At 32.6% G+C, this 24,589-nt stretch overlaps 1 protein-coding gene across 50 annotated transcripts in view; it reads right to left on the bottom strand.

Annotated features, from left to right (window-relative positions):
* RIMS2 (regulating synaptic membrane exocytosis 2) overlaps positions 1 to 24,589 on the bottom strand; it is a 692,961-nt gene that overhangs the window by 235,712 nt on the left and 432,660 nt on the right. For 29 of the 50 annotated variants that reach the window (XM_032246171.1, XM_032245837.1, XM_032245921.1 and 26 more), the window contains 2 exons: positions 21,501 to 21,617; positions 13,351 to 13,416 (listed from right to left, as the gene is read on the bottom strand). In XM_032246171.1, the coding sequence (XP_032102062.1) occupies positions 13,351 to 13,416; positions 21,501 to 21,617 (183 nt within the window). The remainder of the gene's footprint in view (positions 1 to 13,350; positions 13,417 to 21,500; positions 21,618 to 24,589) is intronic. The other 21 variants (XM_032245865.1, XM_032245954.1, XM_032245959.1 and 18 more) reach the window with 1 other exon arrangement.

Here is a 24,589-nt window from a genome sequence, read left to right as displayed (position 1 = left end):
TTCCTCTCCATAATACAAAGTATATATTAAATAAATGCCATGGTGTGAAATGAAAACAGGTTAAGAAATGAAAAATGAAAAGAACCACACTAGAAGGTAGAAATTTTCCCAAATTTCCCAACACGGTTAAGGGAAACAGAAGGCTACCACATTTGAAACTTTGATAGTACATAGAGAAGGCTGACACAGGCTTCTGCTCCCACAATTGGATAAAAATAGGTCTGACTAGCTTAGACACAATGTTGTTGCTATAAAAATTTAAAGTAGCAGTGCCTAAATTACCCAGTTTTATGTCAGGTACCTTGAAGGGATTGAGATATAATACTCACAAACTCCTACCAAAATTCTAAATTAGTTTTAATTTTAAGATAATAATTTATAAATAATTAATTTTGAATAGCGGCAGCTGAAAAGTGGGAAATAATGAACACTTGCAGGGTTCAAAATATTTTAGGGCCTACTTGGGGTTCTTAACTTGAAGTCCTTATTTCAATATAAGTAGTTTCCTCTGTACCTTATGTTATGCATATAAAATATTATTCAAAGAAGGGTGGCCATGGTTTTGATCAGATTAGCAAAGGGTAAGCCACTGAAAAAGCCAGGGCCCCCTCACCAGTAAATTTAAATCTTTCTTAGGTAAATAATTCCATTGTCTTTTAAAAGTGATTTAATATCTATCATTGTTACATCTTTTTGAATAGCTTATATTTTCTAATCTATATTTATAGTTAATTTTTTTTGTACTTGAATGGATCTAGGCTACTGTCCAGCATTAGCTAGTGGTTGCTATTCTAAACTGCATGCATTCACAAAGGATACTGTGTATTAGCCCCTCCACTAATTTGTTGACTGACAATTTTACAACAATACATGCTATTGTTAACAACCCAGTCTTAAAAACACATTATTAGCATATGCAGATTTTGAGATGAGGATGAACTGACAATAGGCCAAAATAATAAAGAAAACAATCTGGAAGGTCTTCATTTTAAATAGCAATGTTTATGCACAATAAGATCTAAAACTGAAAGAGAATTATTTAGTATTTATTTTCAGTCATTTCTAAGGGAAAAATAATTTTGTAATTATCCAGTGAAGTTGCCAGTTTTGAATCATTTTTTGGGTAAATATAAATACTTTAAGAATTTTCCAAGTATTTGATGCAACTTCCTACTATTTTATCAGTTTTGCTATGTACTTTAGGTTTCCTAATTCAATGAAAAGACAAAGGATTTGTATGCAAGGTACCATGGAAGAAGAGATCAGTGGGCACTCTTGTCTATAGCCCAGTGTTATTGCCATCCATCCATCCATCCATCCATCCATCCATCCATCCATCCATATCTTTCACAATGATACAACCCCAGATCAAAGTAAGCTCAATGTAGAGTATCTCTACAGGTATGATAAATACTAAGAATACTAAAACTCAGAAATCAATGAAAATTTTCCCCATATGTAACCCAGAACCTAGTCTGTATTAAATCAGACTTATTTCATGTTTATATTGTAAAAATGTCATAAGTAAATGCAATAGGTTTTCTTGAAAAGTAAACTTGTAAAAAGTAAAGCTACTTAGGAATTATTCTTTTACTTTATAAAGCTGACACCTTAAATTTTAAAAAATTGGATATCTCTCTGAAGGACAAGTATAGTCTCAGGTTTGGGTCAAGGAGTGACTTCTTTATATCCATACTGTACAGAATAGGCTGATTAACAGCAGAAGTGCCGGGCGCAGTGGCTCATGTCTGTAATCCCAGCACTTTGGGAGGCTGAGGCAGACAGATTGCTTGAGCTTAGGGATTTGAGACTAGCCTGGCAATATGGCGAGACCTGTATCTACAAAAAAAATACAAAAAATGTAGTGGGTGTGGTGGCATACTCCTATAGTCCTAGTTGTTCGGGAGGTTGAAGTGAAAGCATCACTAGAGCCCAAGAGGTCGAGGCTGCAGAGAGCTATGAACGTACAATTGCACTCCAGTCTGGGTGACAGAGTAATACCCTGTCTCAAAAAAGGTTAAAAAAAAAACAGCAGAAACATACTTTTGTTAAAATATCTTGAATGCCTAGAGATTTTCTGGGCATTAACTGCATAACTGAAGGATAAATATATAATAAAATATACTAGGAAACGTTAAAAATAAAACATTTTAGGGTAATTAATATAGCATATATACATATTTCTATAATATAACAAATAAAGTAATTATATGACAACTTTAGAATTATAATTTTCATGTTCATCACTAATGTGCAAGATTAACTTTTTAAAAATTCTAGCTCATTATTTTAGCATTGTCTCTAATGTTAAGAGTAGTACAAGATACAAAATTTTTGCCATAGAAATCATGGTAAATAAGCAAATAGGTATTGTGCACAAATAGGAATATTACATTATTTTGGAGAAAGATTAATTTCCTTGGGCATAATAGCATTATTCTACAGAATATTTTTGTTGATTTAGATGTAAAGACTATATTAAAAGTAAATAAGCTTATTCAAAAATAACAACAATATTTAGAGTCAGTCAAGTTAATAACAATCTAAAACGTTAAAAGGTGTCATATATATATTGATGAGACAAAGCAAGACATCATTTATCTAGAAAAAAACTAGTATTACTCATAAGCCTGTTATTTTATTATCAAAAAGAGAAGTATTCTCCCATCTACAGGGGTATTTAAAAAACATATTCATTGAGAATTGCATGAAGAAATGATCAAGTACCCCAATTTCCTCAAGAAAATTAGGGACAAATACAATACTGAACAATATCATACACTGTATTAATAAACACACACACAAAACATATAAGATGGAAATATCTTGAAGATATTTTGAGTATTGTATTAAATGTTTATAATTTTAATTGTCAATTAATTTTTGTTTAAAAAAACAGAAACAAAACCACAAATAAGCAGGATTATTTACCCAGCATAATTAATACAGAACAAATTCATACATCTTTAAAATATAAATTTTAAGAATAGTGAGAGATAATTTGACATACTGCCTATAAAATTCTTATTTTTATGAAATAGGTAGTTCCCATTTTCAGTGAATGTTCAAGTTTAATAATGATTTGTCAAATGCAAGAAATTAAAGTTATTCCACCAAGGTATTGGACCTACATTATTACTTTCCAGATTCCCTAAAATAGCAAGCATTTTAAAAGGTTTATCTTTACACAACAGAATTATGAATTGCTATTGTATTATATCAGTAATATGTCATTATATCAGTATTACATCATTATACCTGAAGAGGTATGGCTCTCAAACTAGCATAGAGATTCAACAGTTTCACTGATCAATTTTGAACAATTCACCAGTGTTCTTTTTGTTTTTCTGTTTTTACATGGATAGTGAAATGGGTATTACATTTTACTATCCATGTAAAAACAGCAAAACAAAATTCCTCATATGCACTGTAGCCTTCTGCCAGTAGCTGTCACTTCATAATACCAGTCCAAATCTCATACTCAGTTGTAGCAGTCGGAAGATTGCTTAATGCTTCCCACCCCCCAACTAACAGAAAAAAAGTTGTGCTCATTTTCAAGCATAAATGCTACCTGCCTCAGTTATTACTGATGATATAATATCAATATTCAATAAAAAAATTATTGGAAAAACAAAAAAGCAAGATAAATAATACCTACTGTCAAGAACAAAGCCACCAACAGAGGCAGACTCAGATATGGTATAGATGTTAAAACTATCAAATGGGGAGTTTGAAACAAGTCTGCTTGATATGTTAAAGACTGTAACAGAAAAGATGAATAACATGGATGAACAGATGAGGAAATTACAGCAAACAGAGAGATGATGGAAGATAAAATAGAGTCAAATAGAAATACCAGAAATAACAGAAAGTAGAATATGATAAAATGTTAGTTAAAAAACTAGATCAGAGTCAGTTTATGACAATTTTTAGTGCTGAGTTAAAAAGTTTAAACAGAGCTTAATTTTCAATGAGAATAATAAAAAAAACTTCTGAACAATGGTAATTTCCAAGTAATAAGAATAATAATTCAGCAGTAGCACAGAGAATGAGCTAGATTAGGAAAAGGCTCTCTGTTTTAGTAATGAGGGTATAAATAGAGAAGAAGGTATAAATGACAAACAATACAAATCACAATATACGAAATATATAAAATGTAGAGAACATATATAATGTACAGAAGCATACAAACAATGTTGGTAATGGAATCTCAGGAGCTACATAATCCAAACCCTCACACTTTAGAAATGAGCAAACTAAGGCTTATAGAAATTTGGAGGAATTCACATAATTTGATATTTTCTGGGCTGGAATTGAACTGGACTTTCTTTATTGTAAGTCTTTTAATTTCACCGAACGGTGTTTTCTTTGATAGTAGAGGTGGTTTTTTCTCTCAATAATGTTTGACAAATCACCAAATGAATTAAACATAAAAATTTAAAAAAATCTTTTAAATTTTTAGCCTCAGAAATGAAATGATGACCTATTAACAGAAATTAAATAATTCTTGGGGCCAAAGTTAGGGAATTCAGGTTTGGACTTAAATTTTTGATGTATGAAAAAATGTTCTTGTTCAGATGTTAATAAGACAGAAAAATCTGGCCTTCAAAGGAGGAATGTGTATTAGAGATACATGCATTATTTCAATACATATTTATTGAGTTCAAATTATATGAGAGGCATCATACCGAATACTAGAAGTTTTGTTCAACGTCATAGGTGCAAAATAATATAAGAAAACATATGGTGCAAAAGATGAGGACTTGAGAAACAGGAATGATGTGAAGGAGACAAAAGAGCAGCAAAGGGGCAGAATAAGAACCAGGATAATATTGCATTAGGGAAGCTAAATAAACAACAACAAAGAAAAGATGATTAATAATACCACATACGAGCCAGGAGCAGTGGCTCACGCCTGTAATTCCAGCACTTTGGGATGCCTAGATGGGGAGATCATTTGAGGTCAAGAGTTCAAGATCAGCCTGGCTAAAAGGGTGAAATCCCCATCTCTACTAAAAATACAAAAATTAGTCAGGCATGGTGGCAGGTGCCTGTAATCCCAGCTACTTGGAAGGCTGAGGCAGGAGAATCGCTGGAACCTGGAGGTGGAGGTTGCAGTGAGCTGAGATCATGCCACTGCTTTCCAGCCTGTGTGGCAGAGCGAAACTCCATTTCAAAAAAAAAAAAAAAAAAGACACATACAAAAACCGATGTATATCAATAAAGCACTGGGGGCAGAGGTTAAACTGTAGAAGGTTAAGGCTTATGAGCTAATGGATTGAAGGAAGCATATGTAAAAATACATACTCAAGATATCTGACCTAAGTGAAAAGAGGGAGAAATAGACCACTCTCAGGTTAGCTTGAAGGGGTAGCAGAACAGAAAGAAGATATTATTAAGACAAATTCAACAGTAATTTGTGGAGAGATAAAATCAGTGAAGGAAGAAAGATTAAAATACAACAGAAACAAGAAATAATAAATGCAGGAAAATTCCAGAGAAACTAAGATAGGCCAGAGTTAGAAACAAATAGAAGTTAGTTTTGATGGAGAACAAAACAGTTGTAAGAGGACAGAAGATGAATGGTAATGCAGAGAAATTAAGGTCAAAAATGATGGTAGTTGGGAAAGTGTGTTATTGGCTTAGATCACATTGACTAAGGACTCTCAGTACTAACTTTCACATAGGGAATCTGGAACATAGACTGTTTTCATTCTTTACCATGGCTCTACTAGCTTTGTCAGAATCCTTTCTTTAATCAGGGTTCTAGTTATAGTGCCCATCTTGAGATAAAATCATCATTGCCTCTCTTCAAACTCCATAGCAGTCCTCATCATTAATCTGGATACAGGTCAACCCTTTCCAGAAGAGACCTTCAGCCCATTCTGGCACCAAAACAACTGACAATTAACTTAGAAGTTTTTAAATTTAATCAGTTCAACTTAAGTATCTTACCTCTGTGATTCTTGGCTATCAAGTAAAAGGCAATCCCCACTGACCCCGATATTTTCTTTTCCCTAAATTCTTCATTTCTTATGATCTCTTCTGTACCATTCTTTATCTCTTCTAATTCTTTGCTGTATTTTTGAGAATCCTTATTCCATTATTAATACACTTCTTTAAACATCAGTCTTCCTGCAGGATGGTTTCTGCATATTCCTGCCTTAAACATTTAGCTTAACTGTGTAACCTCCGCTTCCATTGAAGCCTTCATCTGCAGAAGCTATTTACTCTTTCACGTTTCACAGTCCAAGAATCAAGGAGGGGTGGTTGGCTCCCTAGAGACACTTCTGACAATTACATTCCCAATCATAATGGACATAGTCCTTACTTCTCTTAAGCATTCCACTTGGCAGTAACATCAATTATTAATACAGTTTGCTGTTATCTATCCAAATTCCAATCACTATCCCTTAGTCATTGATAATTTTAGGAATTGACCATGGTAATGCTAGAAGATTTCAATGCACGGGCAGAAAATCATTGAACAATCAATCATGAACCTCAATCTCTAGATTTTCAAGACTTCAATAATCCTTTACTCTGGCATAAGTCCCATAAATTCCTGCCAGTATATATCACCCTGTTTGCCTTTCTTCTATCCTCACCCACCCTGTGATTGATCGTCTGAACCACTCCCATACAGCACTCTGATTCCCTTGTAACCAATCTTTCTACTCATATAGTCCTTAAAACACTAACACTGGTCTAATACCAAACTTGATTTCTCTCTATTAGCATCCTTTTACTTAGCTTCACTTCTCCCATCTATTTTCTTCTTGTCTCAATGGTAAATAATAGCTTCTTTCTGTTCACAAAACCCATCTGTGTGTTTAGTCTGATTACCTCCTACCTCCCCTAAGACTCTTCTTCCAATCATTCTCTTTTTTCAGTATTTTTGACTTACCTTTCTCTAAAACATCCTTTGTTCCAGTGTGTGACTACATGGACATATTTCCTACTCAATGGGAAAGAAATATCTTTTGATATCACATATCGTTATCTAATTTTTCTCCTTCACACTTCCTTGATAAGTTCATTTTCTTATCTCCTGGTCATACTTAGGCTATTGCAATCTGCCTTTTTTCTCCTTCACCATTCTTCTAAAATTATCCTAGCTAAAGTCATCCATGACTCCTTACTTGACATATCCAACAGGAATTTTTCATTCATTATGTTTGCTGTGATATTATTACTTTCTTCTTGAAATTCCCACTTTTCTCATTCTTCTTTATTTGCATCAGAAGCTCCTCTTCCTCCATATGCCACTCATTGTTAATGTTCCTCAGGCAGGGAAAAACTTTTAAGCTCTCAATTTATCGGTTGTTTCTTTGATTGATTTCACCTTATTTTTACAACTGCTTATCATTAGTAGTGAATTTACTCTGAAATTACTCTATGTAGCTTAGGCGACTTCAAGTTTTAAAATTATTTACTTTATTCCTTGCTAGACATTTCCTCTTAGCTTTCTCAGTAATTCCAAAACTGAACTTGTCTCACACCTAAACTGATTCCTCCCCTAAGAACCCACTTGGACCCTGTTAAGGTACCCTATGAATCTAGTTATCTGAGCCATAAGACTGGGAATTTTTCATGACTTTTTGCACTCTCTCAAAATCCAAATTCCATTATTTATCAAGTATTGCTTATTTTAATTTATTAAAACCACTATTTTCTCTCTCTTCTTCCATCCACTACATGTCTCTCTTTTCCTTGTCTTTTTCTCTTCAAATCAATCATTCACATAGCCCATTGGGTAGGTACTCTAAAGTGAATGAGCTTATTATCACCATTCCTAATTAAACCCCTTAAATGCACTTCTAGCACCTACAGTCTTTGATCTAGGTTCCTTAACATATATGAAGAGTACATAAGATTCTTCAGTTCTTCAGGCTGGGTGTGGTAGTTCACACCCGTAATCCCAACACTTGGGGAGGTCAAGGCGGGCAGATCACCTGATGGCAGGAGTTTAAGACCAGTCTGGCCAACATGGTGAAACCCTGGCTCTAGTAAAAATACAAAAATTAGCCAGATGCAGTGGTGTGCACCTGTAATCCCAGCTACTCGAGAGGCTGAGGCAGGAGAATCACTTGAACCCGAGAGGCAGAGGTTGCAGTGAGCCGAGATCACGCCATTGGCACTCAAGTCAGCGACATAGCGAGATTTCCTCTCACAAAAGAAAAAAAGATTCCTCATAATTGGAACACTCTTTATCATTCCAGATTCATTTCTTGCTATTTCCTGCCTTGTGAATAATGTTACAACAATTCTAATATATGGTATTTATTGTTTCTGTGACTTTGCTCATACATTTATTCAAAATGTCACCAACATCCTACCTTATCTCCACATAAATCTAAATAATTCCTATATATTCTTTAAGATACAGCTGAGTTGTTGTCTCTTGCATGATATTTTACATAAAAATCTAGCTGCCTACCACAGATGTCAGTAGTTCTTTAATATGTTGTGTATAGCTCTAAGCAGAGATAAGTACTAGAAAAATAACTGGGGTATAAAGGCAAATTTAAAAAAAAATAAAGGTTAGATTTATTTTTAAAAAAGGGTATATTTTAATAAAGAGATATTAATAAAGGGTAACATATCCATTCTAAACATGTTTGTTTAAATAATGAGTGCATTTTAAAATGCACAATGATTCTAAGATTATTTTATACTAGTTAGCATAACCTGGCCAGAAGACATGCTTTGATTTCTACTGTTAGTTAATACTGTCTGTTGAAGTAATATAAAAAAGCTTAGTGAACATTATTTAAATCTCTATTCTTCTCTGCCAAAGAGGTAGTACTCATAATTTTTCATGTTATATACTAGGGTATACACTACTGTAGAGAGACCAGTGGAAGCCCAGCTTCTTCTAATAAACTAGGCAAAACTGGGGATGCCCTGTTGAATTTACTGTATTCATGCCATTCATTTAGAAAATTCCAGCTATCACACAGCCAAACTATGGCCCACTTGAAACTATTAACACATATTTATTACTAGACGACAATTCCCAGTTGAAAGCATATTGAAACCTAGTTGAAAACACTTGAAACCTAGGCTAGATAACTGAATACTTAGATACTGACATCACTTTCTTTTTCCACAGCTTTCAATAAAAAAGTAACTTTTTATTGTTCAATTTTAAGTGGTTAATTATTTTGACTCAAGTGAGAATTTGGATAATCTGGTCCAAAAACCATTCTGCAAGAGAAAGAGAGTGATTCAGATTTGAACTTTGATAAATAGGTAAAATAAGAACAATGTAGCAAGAGAATTGAGGATATTTCTGAGAATGGATTCAGCTTCTGGATATGATAAAGAAAGGTAGAGGCTAACATCAAGAAAATAAAGGGGTCAAGAAAGTAGCAATCTCTACTGAGACAGAAGAACGAGTGAAGTAGAAATAACTTAATGAAACAATAAGAAAAAAAGTGTGCAATCATGGAGTCCAAGAGTATAGTATTCAAATTAATATTTCAGAGCTAGAACAATTTCTACTGATAATTAAATGTAAAGTATGATCATGAGAGTGACGACCAAAGTAGAATTGGAGGTAAAGCTCACTACATTAGAGAAAGTTAAGGAAGTGAGCGGGTGCTAAATAGATTATTCAGGTAAATGCTGACATTACTCAGACTTGATGGCAGGAATTGTGATGTTGAGGAAGACTAAAGTCAGGTTGTAAAATCATCAGTGAATAAAATGGTATAACTAAGAGGTCAACAAATGTTAGAAACAACAAAAGGTAGTGGGTGGTTGTGTTTAGTTCCAAACATAAAAGGCACCAGATATAAAAATAATAAGTACAAATCATTACAGAAGCAAATACAAGAAAATGGATAGATTACTAGATCAGCGTTCACACATTAAACAAATGTCAAAAAAAAAAAAAAAAAAAAAAAAGGCCAGTCCAAGAATCTCAAAGTGGATTGGGATGGAGATCAGAGGGATGAGAACCTTAAAAATTTAGTAGAGTAAATAACAAATTATCAAAGTCCCTTAAAAAAAGTAAAGAGAAAGTTACACTGCAAACTTAGCATAGCATTTATTACTTCTGTAAAAGAGACACAGGGATGTAACAAGGAAAGTGCAGGGAAATGCAAAATACATACTTAGATGTTCTGGTTCTGCATATGGTTCCTTTGGTTAAAAAAAAAAAACAATAAAAAATAGATGTTCTGGTTCTCTGTTTGGATAGTAGATTCAAGGTTGTTCATGTTATTACTATATGTTGTAACTAACACACATTCTTTTGTATGTAGCAAAATTAGACTGAAAGCTAATATATTTTTTAATTTATGGATACATATTAGTTGTACACATTTATGGGGTATGTGTTACATTTTGACACAAGCATATAATATGGAATGATCAAATTTGGGCAACTGGGATATCCATCACTTCAAACATTTACCATTCCATTTTGTTGGGAACATTTCAAATCTTCTCTTCCAGATATTTTAAAATATACAGTAAGTTATTGTTATCTATGGTTGCCTGATTGTGCTATTGAACACTAGATTTTATTCCTTCTATATAGCAAAGATTTCTTGAGTAAGACCTCAAAAACACAGGCAACCAAAGCAAAAATTAACAAATGAGATTCTATTAAGGTAAAAAGCTGCTATACAGCTTAGAAAACATTAAACAAAGTGAAGTGACACCTACAGAATGGAAGAAAATATTTGCAAGCTATTCATCCAACAAGGTATTAATAATCAGAATATATAAGGAACTCAACTCAGTAGCACCAAATAACAATAATCATCTGATTTTTTAAATTGATAAAATATTTGAATAGACATTTCTCAAAAGAAGACATACTATGGCCAACAGGTATATAAAAAATACTCAACATCACTAATCATCAGAGAAATGAAAATCAAAACCACAGTGAGATATCATCTCACTCAAGTTAAAATGCCTATTATGAAAAAAAATCAGAAAATAACAAGTGCTGGAGAAGATGAGGAGAAAGGGAAGTGTCTGTACACTGCTGGTAGAATTATAAATTAGTACAACCAGAAAACGGTATGGATGTTCCTCAAAGATCTAAACATTGGACTACCATATGATCTAGCAATCCCTTTTCTGGGTATATATTCATGAGAAATGAAATCAGTACATTGAAGAGATATCTGCATTCCCATGTACAATAGCCATGATATGGACACACACAATGGAATATCAGTTAGCCAAAAAAGAAAGAATAAAGTCATGCAATTTATAGCAACATGAATGAAACTAAAGGACATTTATAGTAAATGAAATAAGCTAGACACAGAAAGACAAACATTGAATGTTTTCACTCATACGTGGGAGCCAAAAAAATTGATCTCATGGAAGCAATGAATAAAATGGTAGTTACCAAAGACTGGGAAGGGCAGTAGAGACAAGGAGATGAAAAGGGGTTGAAAAGGAAAAATAAGATATATTTTTTAAAAAACTAAGGAACTTATTCTTACCAATTCTACCCATATTGTCTAGGAGTAGGCCACTAGACTTAGGTCAGGCCCTCAAGAGTTTCTTTTGTCCTAGAGCAAGGCAAATACCTTAACACATGCAAATATACGTAGCAATCCTACATCAGATACTAGATAACTTGTTTGTAGAAACAGATTTTTCCATGTTACATTTTAATATAAACATTAATGATCTCTGTTTCCTCAGCACAAACCAAATTGTGGCACAGAAAGACAATTCATAAATGTCTTCTTCAAAATGGGTCAGTGAGACTGAAGTTGAGGATTTGAGTAAAGGTACAAAATTAATCACCACCTAGAGATGATCAAGAACTAATTCTAGCTATATTGGTGAATGGAAAAACTAAGTAACATGAAGCAGACAACCTATTTGTTGATAACTGAGACTAAGAAAATACAAAGTATTGAAAAAGTAATGTGATACATGATTTTAACTTAGAATGAAATGAAGAGACACCAGAGTATATACAATAAGTCTATAATCAGTAATGTCTCACTCATGTATGTCACCCACCTTTAAAAAAGCTTTAGCCAATTATCAACATACAGTTATATAACTACTATTCCATATTTTTGTAAGGTAAATGTATAATTACTAAAACTAAAAAATAGAATGTAATATATAGCAACAGTAAAAACAAAAAACAACAAAAGATAATTATTTAGGAATGAAGTACAATAACAAAAACCAGAGTGAAAAAATGCAAAAGAAAATTAAATATAGCAATAACCATTATCATATAATCAAACTGGAAGGCACTAAATTTCAATTATATTTGCTGAAAGATATTACAAAAATTATTAGTAACTTACTGTTGCCATTACCTCTTATGTTTCCTTTCACATATACTCACATAAATTCAATTCTAATAAATTTACTCTTTAGTTTCTAATCGTTATTATAAACTCTTTTATTATCAACTCTTGGTTAATTTCATAGGGATGAAAGGAGTCACACAGAACTCCAAATCATTAGAAACAATAGTCAAGGTGACTAACCATGGCACATAATTCCTAATTTAGACTAGCTAAGCCTTCTACCACATTATTTCTTTACCTAAAGGATCTCAAATGTTATCACTGGCTCAAATCTCTAAATCTTCATACAGCCTCGAGAATTTTTCAAATTTTAGGGATCTTCTCTCCCTTCTTTTTCTAATTAACCTTTCAAGTTAACTCCTCTTGCTGTTATATGCCACGAAATTGAGATTTCCTCCCATGTAAATTATTTTTCCTTAAGGCATTGTAGCTGTACTATCTATGATTCACTGCAAATTCCCACTTTGGAAAGAGAAATGGTGGTAGGGTAGAAATGAACAAGTGTTTTTTCACAAACTCAGTATTCTATGTAGATAAGGATTATCTACTATGACAAGGGAGTAGATCAAAGCCTCCTCTGACAAAGTAACCACTAACAAGTTCAACTTAAGCACTTCAAAGACAGACTCCACTACTCTGGGACAGTGAGGTGGGAAAGAGAGTTTTTAAGACATGCCATCTAAATACCTAATTATGAACTTTGTGGACGAAGGTGGGCAGTCAACTGGAGTTAATTTAAAAAGAATACTGTTATTCTACCTTTATAGGTAATAGAGAATTTAGTGTAATTCTTGATGAACTAAATTTTTGGAATCATCAAAGACGTGATCTTAATTTATGAAAGGGACACTGTATTGATGTTCTACTACCATTAGTTAATATATGTTTTATTTCATGTTATTTTATATGGGTGATATTTCTGTATTTCATTAACAACCATATATGTATATATATTAAAGCATAAATAAAAGTGAACTATATCATATCAATACATAGGAACAAGCAATTCCACAAACACTCAATTGTAAGAAAAATATACCTGCCATCCCTGTGATGATGGTCAATGCTCTGACTGTATCTGCAGCGAGGTAGAGTAAGAAAATGACTGCAAGCGTGGCAGAAACAAGAATATAAATAAGACTCAAGAAAGAAGTGAAAAAAATATAGTTTAATTTTAAAAGTGAGATTCAAAAAGATAGACAGTAAGCAAAGCAAATGGAAACTATTATTGGAAAGCTTGCTCCCTCCTCCCAATGTTCATCGTAATATGACAGTGCCGAAGGTTAAAACATTTCTAAATATTTTAAAATAAAATACAACAAAAATATAACATTATCAAATATTACTCAAACATCTTTTGCACCATCTGGAATATGTTATATGATAGAGATGCTTTACCATTTTTTAGGAGGAAAGATGAGATGAGAAAAATAAAATAACAGAAAGTTTAAGAAGGAAATAATAAAAGAGGTAATTTCAAATACTTATAAAAGTTGGAAAATTTATAAGGTAACTATTTCACTTTTAATTATTAATAATTAAAAATAACTACAAAGGGCTTTAACAATTCCAGTTAATAAAAAACAAACTGATCCAAATTACTTTTATTTGATTATTAATTGTATTTATTAAATTTATTGAGTTTTAGTCATTTTTCCATTTACTACGTTTATTATGTATTACATGCTATTGGCCTTGCTACCTTCATACCTTATAACTACCATAAGCAGCACACTGATCTTTTACCCATCTCTTCTTTCCACAGCACTAATTTAAAATTTCCTACTTTCTTAGAACCTTTAATACTAAAACAATTAATCTTAGCATGTTATCATTATGTTTCCATAAACAATGGAAATGAACCTTGAGCTCGCTCAACTTGCATAATTCTATCTCTAAATAGAAAATAAACATACATTTAAATCTTCACTTGTCCCTGTCTTCTGCACTGAAAGAGATGCCTCTATATTTGTAATCTTGCTTCCCACACGACCTTACTTCATTTATTATCCTCTCCTGCCTTCCCTTCCTAAACTGCACTTAATCCTAAAAATAAAACCCTGCTAACCTTTCCTTCCTCTCAAGCCATTGCATCGCACTCATTTTCAACATAGAACATCTTAAAATACATACCTACAATTCTTGCCACCTCTGCCAGACTTTGCTTTCATGCTTTAAGCTTGCTGTAATTTGACTTCTGCCTCTACCATTCTCTTGAAGCTATCCTATGAGTGCTATCTGTGAAATCCCCTAAAAATCCTTTTGTCTCCTCTTAATCTTCATAATACTATGCTTATCTTTGGTTTTAGACATTGATTTTCAAATCCCTATTTCTTAATACTCTCTCCTTTTTTGGTTTCTGAAACACTATTCTCTTTGGCTATTAAACATAGTATTTAACACTGAACTATGTGCCAAGTACTCCATTAAAAGTTTTGCCTACATGATCTCATTTACTTCTTACAACAACTCTTTGAGGTAGGTTCTACTATTCTCACATTTGCACAGACAGAGAAACTGAGGCTGTGAATGCTTGCCCAGAGCCATACAGTAAGTGGCAGAACTGGGTTTCAAACTCAAGGCTTTCTTAATTCAAAACTCAAGCTCTTAACACATTTGCACATACAGCCTGGTCTCTCACCTATGACTGCTTCTTCATCCATTTAATGTAGTGGATTTCCTCTCTCTGTAGAGAAGTAGTGGTTTTCCAATATTCATTTCCTGACCTTATATTGCAACACATTCTTTCTAAACAATGCAATTTTTTTAATGGTGTAAACAGTAACTCTGCTTTAGTATTGATTTTGGGTTGCACAGCACTTTTCCATCTGCTTCTGGGCTTTTCACATAATGCTTGAGTGACATGTAGACAACTCAGGAAAACATATGGTCACTGTGAGACTAGAAAAATAACCCTTTGCCTATTTGGACATTGGTGCTGATTTTCGAAATGAGGTTCAAGCAGTGGTTTTCAAACTTTTTTTTTTTTTTTTTAGCAGATCACTTTTTTTTTCCAAACAAAATTGGATATAGAATCAACATACAGTAATGAAATAAAATCAGAATGATGCTAGCTAAAGACAGTAAGAAGCCTAGATCCCTACCCATTTGGCCTCATCGTAACCTGTCATAGCAGTCTCTCAGGCACCTCTACAAAACATAGGACTCCATCATCTCTAAAGTCCTTTCTAACATAATTCTTTAATCCCCTTTTGGAACTTAATATGACATTTCAGCTATTCCTCTTCTTTTAATCTCTTGCATTCCTAGCTTCAACTAAGGATTAAAATAATATTTAATAAACCAAGTTTTACAATCTCATATTTTAACTCCTCTATTTCCTCATTTTTCACATTCGATTCATTTACAAGCTTTGCTTGTTCTGATGCCTAAATAACTCAGATCTCTTTTTCCTTTTCTCCTGCCACCACCTTAAATCAGGTTTACTCTATCTATTGAAACCTAAGACCCTCTCTTAGGTCTTCCTACCTTCAGAGCCCAGTCTCCCCCTGACCTAATCCAATCTTCATCCTGTCTACAGAAGTATATTTGCATATTATGCTTTCTGATCATGTAGATACCTTACCGAAAATTCTTCACTGGTTCCTGATATCAAAAATAAGTATAAATTCCCTAAAATTTCTAAACTACTTTCAATCTTCATTTTCTATCACTTTCCATTCCCCATACCACCACCTCTTAACTAGGTACAACAGACCACCTAAGAATCTCTAATTATATCACGTGTTTTCCTGATTCCAAGACTTTGTCCATGGTCATCATTCTGTCAAGAATGCCCATCCTTCTCCATCTCCACTGCTTCACCTTTCACAATCTTATTCAATCCTTAAAGCCTAACTTCTTTTTGATGCCTTTTCCAGTTTCCCCAATCAAGTAATTTTCTCTCCAATCTGTTCCAATACTATTATCCTTCTTCCATATAGTCTTCAATATTTTAAAATTAGTTGACATTTGATAATATGTCTGGCTAGACCAGGATAATGTCTGTTTTAAATCTTTGTGCACAATAGCTGATCTACTTGATAAATATATTTTGGATTGCACTAAAAAGTAAAATCAAAATTATACTGTTTTCATGATGAGCCTCCTCTCAAAAAAGAGGTTCATATAATCATAGAAACATTCTAGAAATGCAAACAGAAGATTACAAGCCTATGTAGTATAAGAAAATAGAAAAATATTTTAAAAGTATTCATAGCTTTATGAAGAAGAGAAATAATACCCAACAGTTGTGATGTTGGGCTTTATTGCTTTAAAAGGAATAGGTTTTCTCCAAAATTACTTAAGAATAACAAAAAATGTGTAAACTTCAAAGCTTGTTAAAATATTTTATAAATTTTAACAAGCTTTGAAGTTTACATATAAAATAATCCAATTCTAATAGTTTCTTTGAAGAGACTTATAATTAACTTTGTTCCTATAAAGCCAAAGAAGCCATTAAGCAACAATCACCATTATCAAGTATCAATTTATTTTGTTTCTCATTTCTATCTCTAGTTATATTAATTTTTAACTTTATCTGGTCATGACCCTCCTTGAGATTCTGTTGAAAACTATGAAAACTCATACATGAACATTACACAAAATTTATCATTGTGTTTTACTAAGCCCTCTAAAATCCACCTAAGATCCATAGCCATACTCAAGGTCCTTTGCTGCATCCACTACCGTAAAACGTATTACACTTCTCCACTGAACCATGCTTACTTTTTTTCCAAAATTAATGGACATTATAAAATTTGAGCAATAAATATGCATAGTATCTTAACTATGCATAATGAATTAAACAAATAAAGTAAGTTACATTAAAACTGCAGTTAGTCCAATCTATTTGAGGAGTAAATTAAAAAAAAATACACTTACTAAATTTTACAGAGCAAAAACAAAGTAAAGAAGTTATAGATTCTAAGGCTCATGATAAAAAATTACTATTCAAAGAATTAAACTACATTACTAATCCAATTTCTAGACACTGATTCTTAAGCAATATAACCCTTCAAGACAACACAAAATTATGTTTATAATGAATTATACTTCCACTATATTAAATTAGCTGGATGTCCCCTTTAGGAATCACTTTAGTCCATACAAAAAAGAACTGCAAAAATGGGAGATAAAATATCCCATTATTAAGTAAAACTATAGTTTCTAACAACCATTACTTAATGCTTTTTTTTTGGTTTTTTTTTTTTGGAGACAGGGTCTTGCTCTGTCACCCTGGCTGGAGTACAGTGATGTGATCATGGCTCACTGCAGCCTTGACTTCCCTGGGCTTATGTAATCCTTCTACCTCAGCTTCCTGAGTGGCTGGGATTACTGGTGCCTGCCACCATGCCTAGCTAATTTTTGTACTGATTTCTAATACTAAGGTCACATAGTCTGCCTCAGGAATAATTACGTTCCTAGTTGTAGTAGTTACCAGGATGTATCAGGAAAACAATGGTATAAAAAGTGGGAGAAGGGAGGTAGAAGATGAAAGATATGCTTGTATCCAGGTTTCTAAATTACTTGTAAAGAATCTATTTACTTTTCAAAGCAGAATAGGATTTTGACTAATGATAGTACAGTGAGATAGGCAGAGATACAAAGACCTAATTTTAAAAAGTTCAAGACCAGCCTGGCCAACATGGTGAAACCCCATCTCTACTAAAAAATACAAAAAATAGCCAGCAACAAGGGCCTATAATTCCAGCTACTTGGGAGGCTGAGGAAGAAGAATCACTTGGACCCGAGAGGCAGAGGTTGCAGTGAGCCAAGATCGCACCACTGTACTCCAGCCTGGGCAACAAGAGCGAAACTGGGGCTTGAAAAAAAAAAAAAGTATGTGTGTGTGTGTGTGTGTGTGTGTGTGTGTGTGTGTGTGTGTGTGTGTGTGTACATATATAAATAAATTATTTTATTACCTATAGAAAGGATATAAATACTGTATCTTCTCCATATACCACCCAAGTTTAAATACTATTGATGAATGGCAAATAACATCATTTCTTACTCAATATAGTCTACTTTTGCCCTAGGTCTTGCCTGGATAAATGTGACCATTTTTCAAGGTCCAATTCATGCACTATATTCATTCTATATGAAATTGGAAAAAAAAAAAACAAAACAAAACCAAAAACCCTACATGAGCAGGATGCAGTGGCTCACCCCTGTAATCCCAGCACTTTGGAGGCCAAGATGGGTGGATCATGTGAGGTCAGGAGTTTGAGATCAGGCTGGCCAACATGGCAAAACCCCATCTCTACTAAAAATACAAAAAACTAAAACTAAATATTAGCTGGGTACGGTGGCAGGCACTTGTAATCCCAGCTACTTGGGATGCTGAGGCAGGAGAATTGCTTGAGCCCAGGAGGCAGAGGTTGCAGTGAGCCGAGATTGCACCATTGCACTCCAGCCTGGGTGAGGGAGCAAGACGGTCTCAAAACAAAAAAACAAAAACAAAAACAAACCAACACTACATTAACTGGCTGATTTCTCTCTTTAGCTCTCTTTTCTTTCTTAATTACTAAGCACATTAAATGTAAATTATTTGCAAGTGAATATATCCTTTTAAAATGGTAAGGTTAAGGCATGTATTTTCAGTACACACTATAAATTGGAGGCAGTGTCATTTAATCTACACAACTCAATAAAGTTAATACTAGTCATTTAATCTATACAACTCAGTAAAGTTGATATGATATTCTAATTTTACAGGGAAGAAAACCAAGTGTCAAAGATGTTAATTTTCCCCCCCCACAAAAAAAAAAAAAAAAAACACAGGTAGCAAGAGGTAAAATCCTATATTCAAAATCAAGACCAGTTTGTTTAAAATCCTATAAAAAAGATTCAGTAAAAAAATATTACATATTACATTCAATAAAATAGTATTTATACTATTCTAGTCCAGTGCAACAATTCTTTCTGACAAGAAAGGTTATTGTACCTCTCAAAATACCTAAATTATTCTTATCTCAAAGGAAATTCTCTCTTAGGCTTTTTGATCAACAGTATTATTGCTATTAAAATGCTATTCATGAAAATTCACTGTAGAACTTCTAGAGAATTCTTACCTTCTAAAAATCATAATGCACCCATCTGCATTTTATTACCAAAACTCTTCGAATATTAAGATAAAACAGAAATTAAGAACTTATTTAATAATGTTATAGACTATGTACATGACTAATATTGAACTTTTTGATTTTTTATTCCTCATGTTAATGAATAGTGATTACACAAATAATCCAAATAATATTAGAATTGGTTTTATTTTCCTATTTAAATGAAATTCTATTTTACTTATTTGAAAAAACAAAGATTTAAGGCAGCTCACAATTAAGAGTAATTGTGATCTGGGATCTACAGTGCTCTAAAAGAGAAATAATAGCCACATGGATCAATTTTCTCCAAAACTTCAGAAAATAATTGTAGGAACATTTCTGCTTAACTAAAAGACTTACAAATTAAAAAAAAATTAAAAATATAATGACATTTCAGTTGTAGAGATAAATTGGGATAGACATAAAAACTGCAGGGTATCTCTGACATGATAATTACCTAATATGACTATATTAACCAATACCAAGGATTAATCATTTAGGCTTTAACAGGAAGTTTTGTTGCCATTAAACCTAAGGTCATTTGCCTTCAAATATTTATAAAATATTATGTATTTGTCATGATAGCAATCATTTTTGTTTTATAAGTATTAATTCTAGATGTTAATTTTATTTTTTTCTGCAAGATTTAGAATGTATTCACTTGTCTTAAAGAAAACATCAAGTCCTTTTTTTCATTAAAATAAAAGTTTACATAAAATTGAAGGGAGTTTAAATTCATTGGAGACTTTTCTCTCTCATCATTTCCATTAACAAACCTTCAATGAACAAGGAGTTTGTGATTTGGTATATAAATAATTTCCAGAAATGATCAAGCTCATTACCTCATTAGGCAACTAAAATACCTCTTCATTCATCCTAATATGACTCCTTTCAACTCCTAATCATGCCAACATAGTTATCCTTCTTACTATTACAGTATTATACTCGATAAGCATCAACTTCTATAAGTAGCATTACTATAATTACCTCTAACGATACAGATTACTATAAAAAGTTAAGCAAATTAAAATAAAATAAAATACTACATTAACTTTCATTTATCACTAATAACACTATTAATTTAATAATTTCTTAGATATAATGTCTTCTTAGATCTCAGGCACAGAAGCCAATACTTGTTAGACACAATTGAAGACTGCGATATCCCCTCTTTACTCTTGGAAAAGTATTCTAAATCACAGTGAAATTATAAGCATGAATTAAGTATAATCTTAATTTAGACAACCCCAAATATTCTTCCTAAAACTTGTTTAGGATGCATACAAAAGGACTTCTGAGTTCCTTCATTATTTTGTCATATCCTTTGAATAGCTTGGGAAAAATATGATAGCATTTACTTCATGTATAACCAAAGCATGAATTAGAGAGTTTATCAATTTGCTTAACTTAAAAATGTTAACAGTAGTTAATGTAAGCATTGTAACATACCATGTTACTTCCAAGTTTGTCACATTAAATGGAGCAAATTCAGAGAGTTCTTCCAAATACAGCAATCAATCTTTAAGATGCTTATAAGGTTTACTGAAAGCCATGAGGAAAAACCTCTTCATGAATCATGATAAAATGTTTCCTAAACAAATCAGACTCTGTCTCAATACTTCTATATGTGAAAAGTCACACCAATTTCTCTGATGAATGTAAAAGACTTTAAAATCTTTTGTTTCATTAAAGTATATATACATATATATATATATATATATATATATATACATATATATATACGTATTTGGTTATGACAAGGAAAAAATAATAAAACATCTTGGTTTCATTCTAATTAACATTATAGTCACTTGTACAGATTCACTAAATTAACTGTTTTGATTAAACAAAAAACCAAAATGGCAAAAGAAAGATGATTTTGTTTTTTCTTACCAGAGAAAAGGTTGTTTGTATTTATTTACTTTTAACAATGTGTGGCAGTCATAAGAAATAATGTAAGCATTATAAAAGAAAAACGTTTTATACACTAAGGTAAAGGAATAGGTGAAAACATTTTACGGTAACCCCTTTCTGAAAGCAGTGATTATATTAATAATAAGGTCTAATAGTATTTAATCATATTTACCTGTCTCTATCTGGAGAATAATGGTCATCCATGACACGATGTCTATCCATTCGGCTAATTGTATTATAATGTCCAGTAGTAGCGCGTGTCCCTCGAAGCCCCTGTTCCACATTCCGACTAAAACAACAAAGTCCATTAAATATTTTAGTAAATAATTTTAAATACTAAGAAACGAGGATTATTTTAAAAAACAATAGAAAAAGAAAAAGTTACTATATCGTGAAGTCCAAATTTTGTTTTAACTAATTGCATCCCTGGCTAAAGGTATAAGTTTCAGTTGAAGGTTGACAGGTAAGTAATATTACTGCTACAACAGATGTAGCATAAGAAGCTCAAATTAAGCTAATAACAGTGGGGATATGATGAGGACTATCAAAGTTATTAATGGATGGCTACCAGGTCTCTAGTGCTGATACTCAATAATGTACTCAAGAGGAGGAGGAGATTTATTTGGAGAAAATATGTTCAGTGTTAGACACATCTGTATACATGACCTATAGGAATGGAGATAGAGATGCCTCATAGGTGGCTGGACGTGAGTTCAGAGCTTAGGAGAACAAGTCAAGATTTGCACACTTTGCATTTTGCACCATCTCCCTTGATACCACCCTAGTCCAAATTACCTTCTTTGTGGATATACCATAACAATAGCTATCTAAGTAAACTCTTGATTCAACTCTTACCTCCTCCGTGATGACACGCAACAGCCCTTTAAAGCACAAATAAGATATGGCACGTCACATTGCGGAATGAAAGATATGAGTCCAGCTTTCTAGTATTTTCCATTGGTGAGCTAATTTTCCTATCCTGTCTGACCCACCCTTTCCATATTAATTGTGGTGCCCTTAATCATGTGTTAAGTTCATATATAAGTATCAGTAGAAATGTATATATATTATTCTTTTACTATTGATTCCCTTCAATATGTCTATTTTGCTGCTGTTATTCAAGTTCCATCCTATTTTTAATTACTCATACCTGCTGGTAAATTTTTCTCTTCTTTTTTCAAAATAGATTTATTGGCATGTCTTTATATTTTCACATAATGTCTAGAAGAAGTTTATATAAATTGCATATAAAATTGTGTTTGTAATGGCATTATATCTATAAATTAATTTATGGAAAATTGATATCTTTATTATGTGAAGTTATTCTACCCATACATAGGACATCTCTCTCATTAGTTCCTCACCCGAAGTTTTACATCTTACTTAAAAAGGTCCTGTGAATTCTCAGTACATGAATTGTTAGATAGTTTGGGTTACTTTTGAGAATAGTACTTACATTTTACTATATTTTTCAACTAGTTATTACCCATATTATAAGTTTATCTATGGCCAGCTGTTTGGCAGAACTTTTATATCAGTTTTAATATTTTGATTATATTGGGTTTCCTATGTAGATAATCCTATCATCAACAAATAATGATGGTTTTCATCGCTTCTCTTCCAATCTCTTCCAATCCTGAAATCTCTTACTTCCTTTCCTTTTCTTTTCTTAACATTTTTTCAGGATCTGAAGTACTATTTTAAGCAATGACAATATTAATAAACATCCATCTCTTATTTCTGGTATTAATGTAAATTCCTCTAAAGTTTTTCCATTAAATATAATGCTTGCTTTATTTAGCCTTTACGAAGTGTAGGTGGTTCTCTTCTAGTTTACTATCTTATGTGAACAGAAGTTGAAAAATTAATTTTTTTCTGCCTCTAGTAAGATTTATTTCCCCATTTGTCCACTAATATATAAATTACCATAACCATTTTTCTGGCGTCTCACCATCATGATTTAAATTCATGGTTAGATTTACTTAAAGTAAGATTTCTTACATCTGTTTGTAACTAAAATGGTCTTCTTAAGCTGAACACAGAGGCACCTAGACCCAGTACCTGGTCCTAGAGGATTGCCTGAGCCCAGGAGTTCCAGTCTATCCTGGGCAACATAGTGAGACTGACTTTGAAAAAAAAGAAAAAATGGATTATAATATTTCATCATTCTGTAAGAATTAGAGTTACGGTTATGTTAGTTCCAGAAAAAGAATTAGGCAACTTTCCTTCTTTATCTGTTTCTAGAGCCAATTGTTTAGAACAGCAACTCGTTCTCAAAAACTTGGTTAAAACCTACCCGTAATATCTTTTTTAGTCTGAAATTCTTTTTATGAGTGGATGGGTGGAAAAGAGTAGTTTGTCTTTGAGTACCATTTCAACCTATTTGCTGGTTGTTATTTTACTTTCATTTCTTCTCATGTCAATTTTAATACTTTATACCTATTTCAGAAATGTAACAATTTTGCCTACATTGACAAATTTAATAACAATTTCATAATGATTATTATTTTTAAAGTATTTTTCTTATCTGTAGTTGTTTCCCTTTTTCAAAGTTTTATTTATTTATACCTCTCATTTTTCATGTACAGTCCTTTTATTGTATTGATGTCATCGATGTTTTCAAATAACTAACTTTTGAGTTAACATACATTCTCTCTTATCTTTCACTTGTTTTTCTTACTCTGTGTTTCATTTTGTCTCAGTTTCACTGAGTTTTCCCTAATCTTTATTAATTCCATAAAGATATACACCTACTATGTACTCACAAAATTTAAAAATTGAAATCAAAAAAGGTATCTGTACTTTTATGAATACAGTGATAAGGGCACAAAATACGTAATAATTCCAACATGGAAAATGGGAAATCCATCCCTTCAAACATTTATCCTTTGTCTTACACAGAATTGAATTATACTCTTTTAGTTATCTTAAAGTGTACAATTAGATTATTTTGACTGCAGTCACCCTGTTCTGCTATCAAATACTAGGTTATATTTATTCTTTCCATTCTTTGTGTCCATTAACCATCTCCACATCCCCTTCACCCCCCGCCACCCGTCCCAGCTTCTAGTAACTGTCCTTCTTCTCTCCATCACCACGTTAAATTGCTTTGATTTTTAGATCCCACAAATAAGTGAGAGCATGAAATGTTTGTGTTTCTGTGCCTGTCTTATTCCACTTGATGTAACGACCTCCAGTTCCAACCATGTCACTGTAAATGACAGAATCTTATTTCTTTCTAGCTGAATAGTACTCCATTGT

This window comes from Sapajus apella, unplaced genomic scaffold, assembly GCF_009761245.1.
Source record: "Sapajus apella isolate SASKATOON/1434 unplaced genomic scaffold, GSC_monkey_1.0 scaffold3, whole genome shotgun sequence".
Taxonomy (NCBI): Eukaryota; Metazoa; Chordata; class Mammalia; order Primates; family Cebidae; genus Sapajus; species Sapajus apella.
This window is presented reverse-complemented; position numbering and strand designations above follow the sequence as displayed.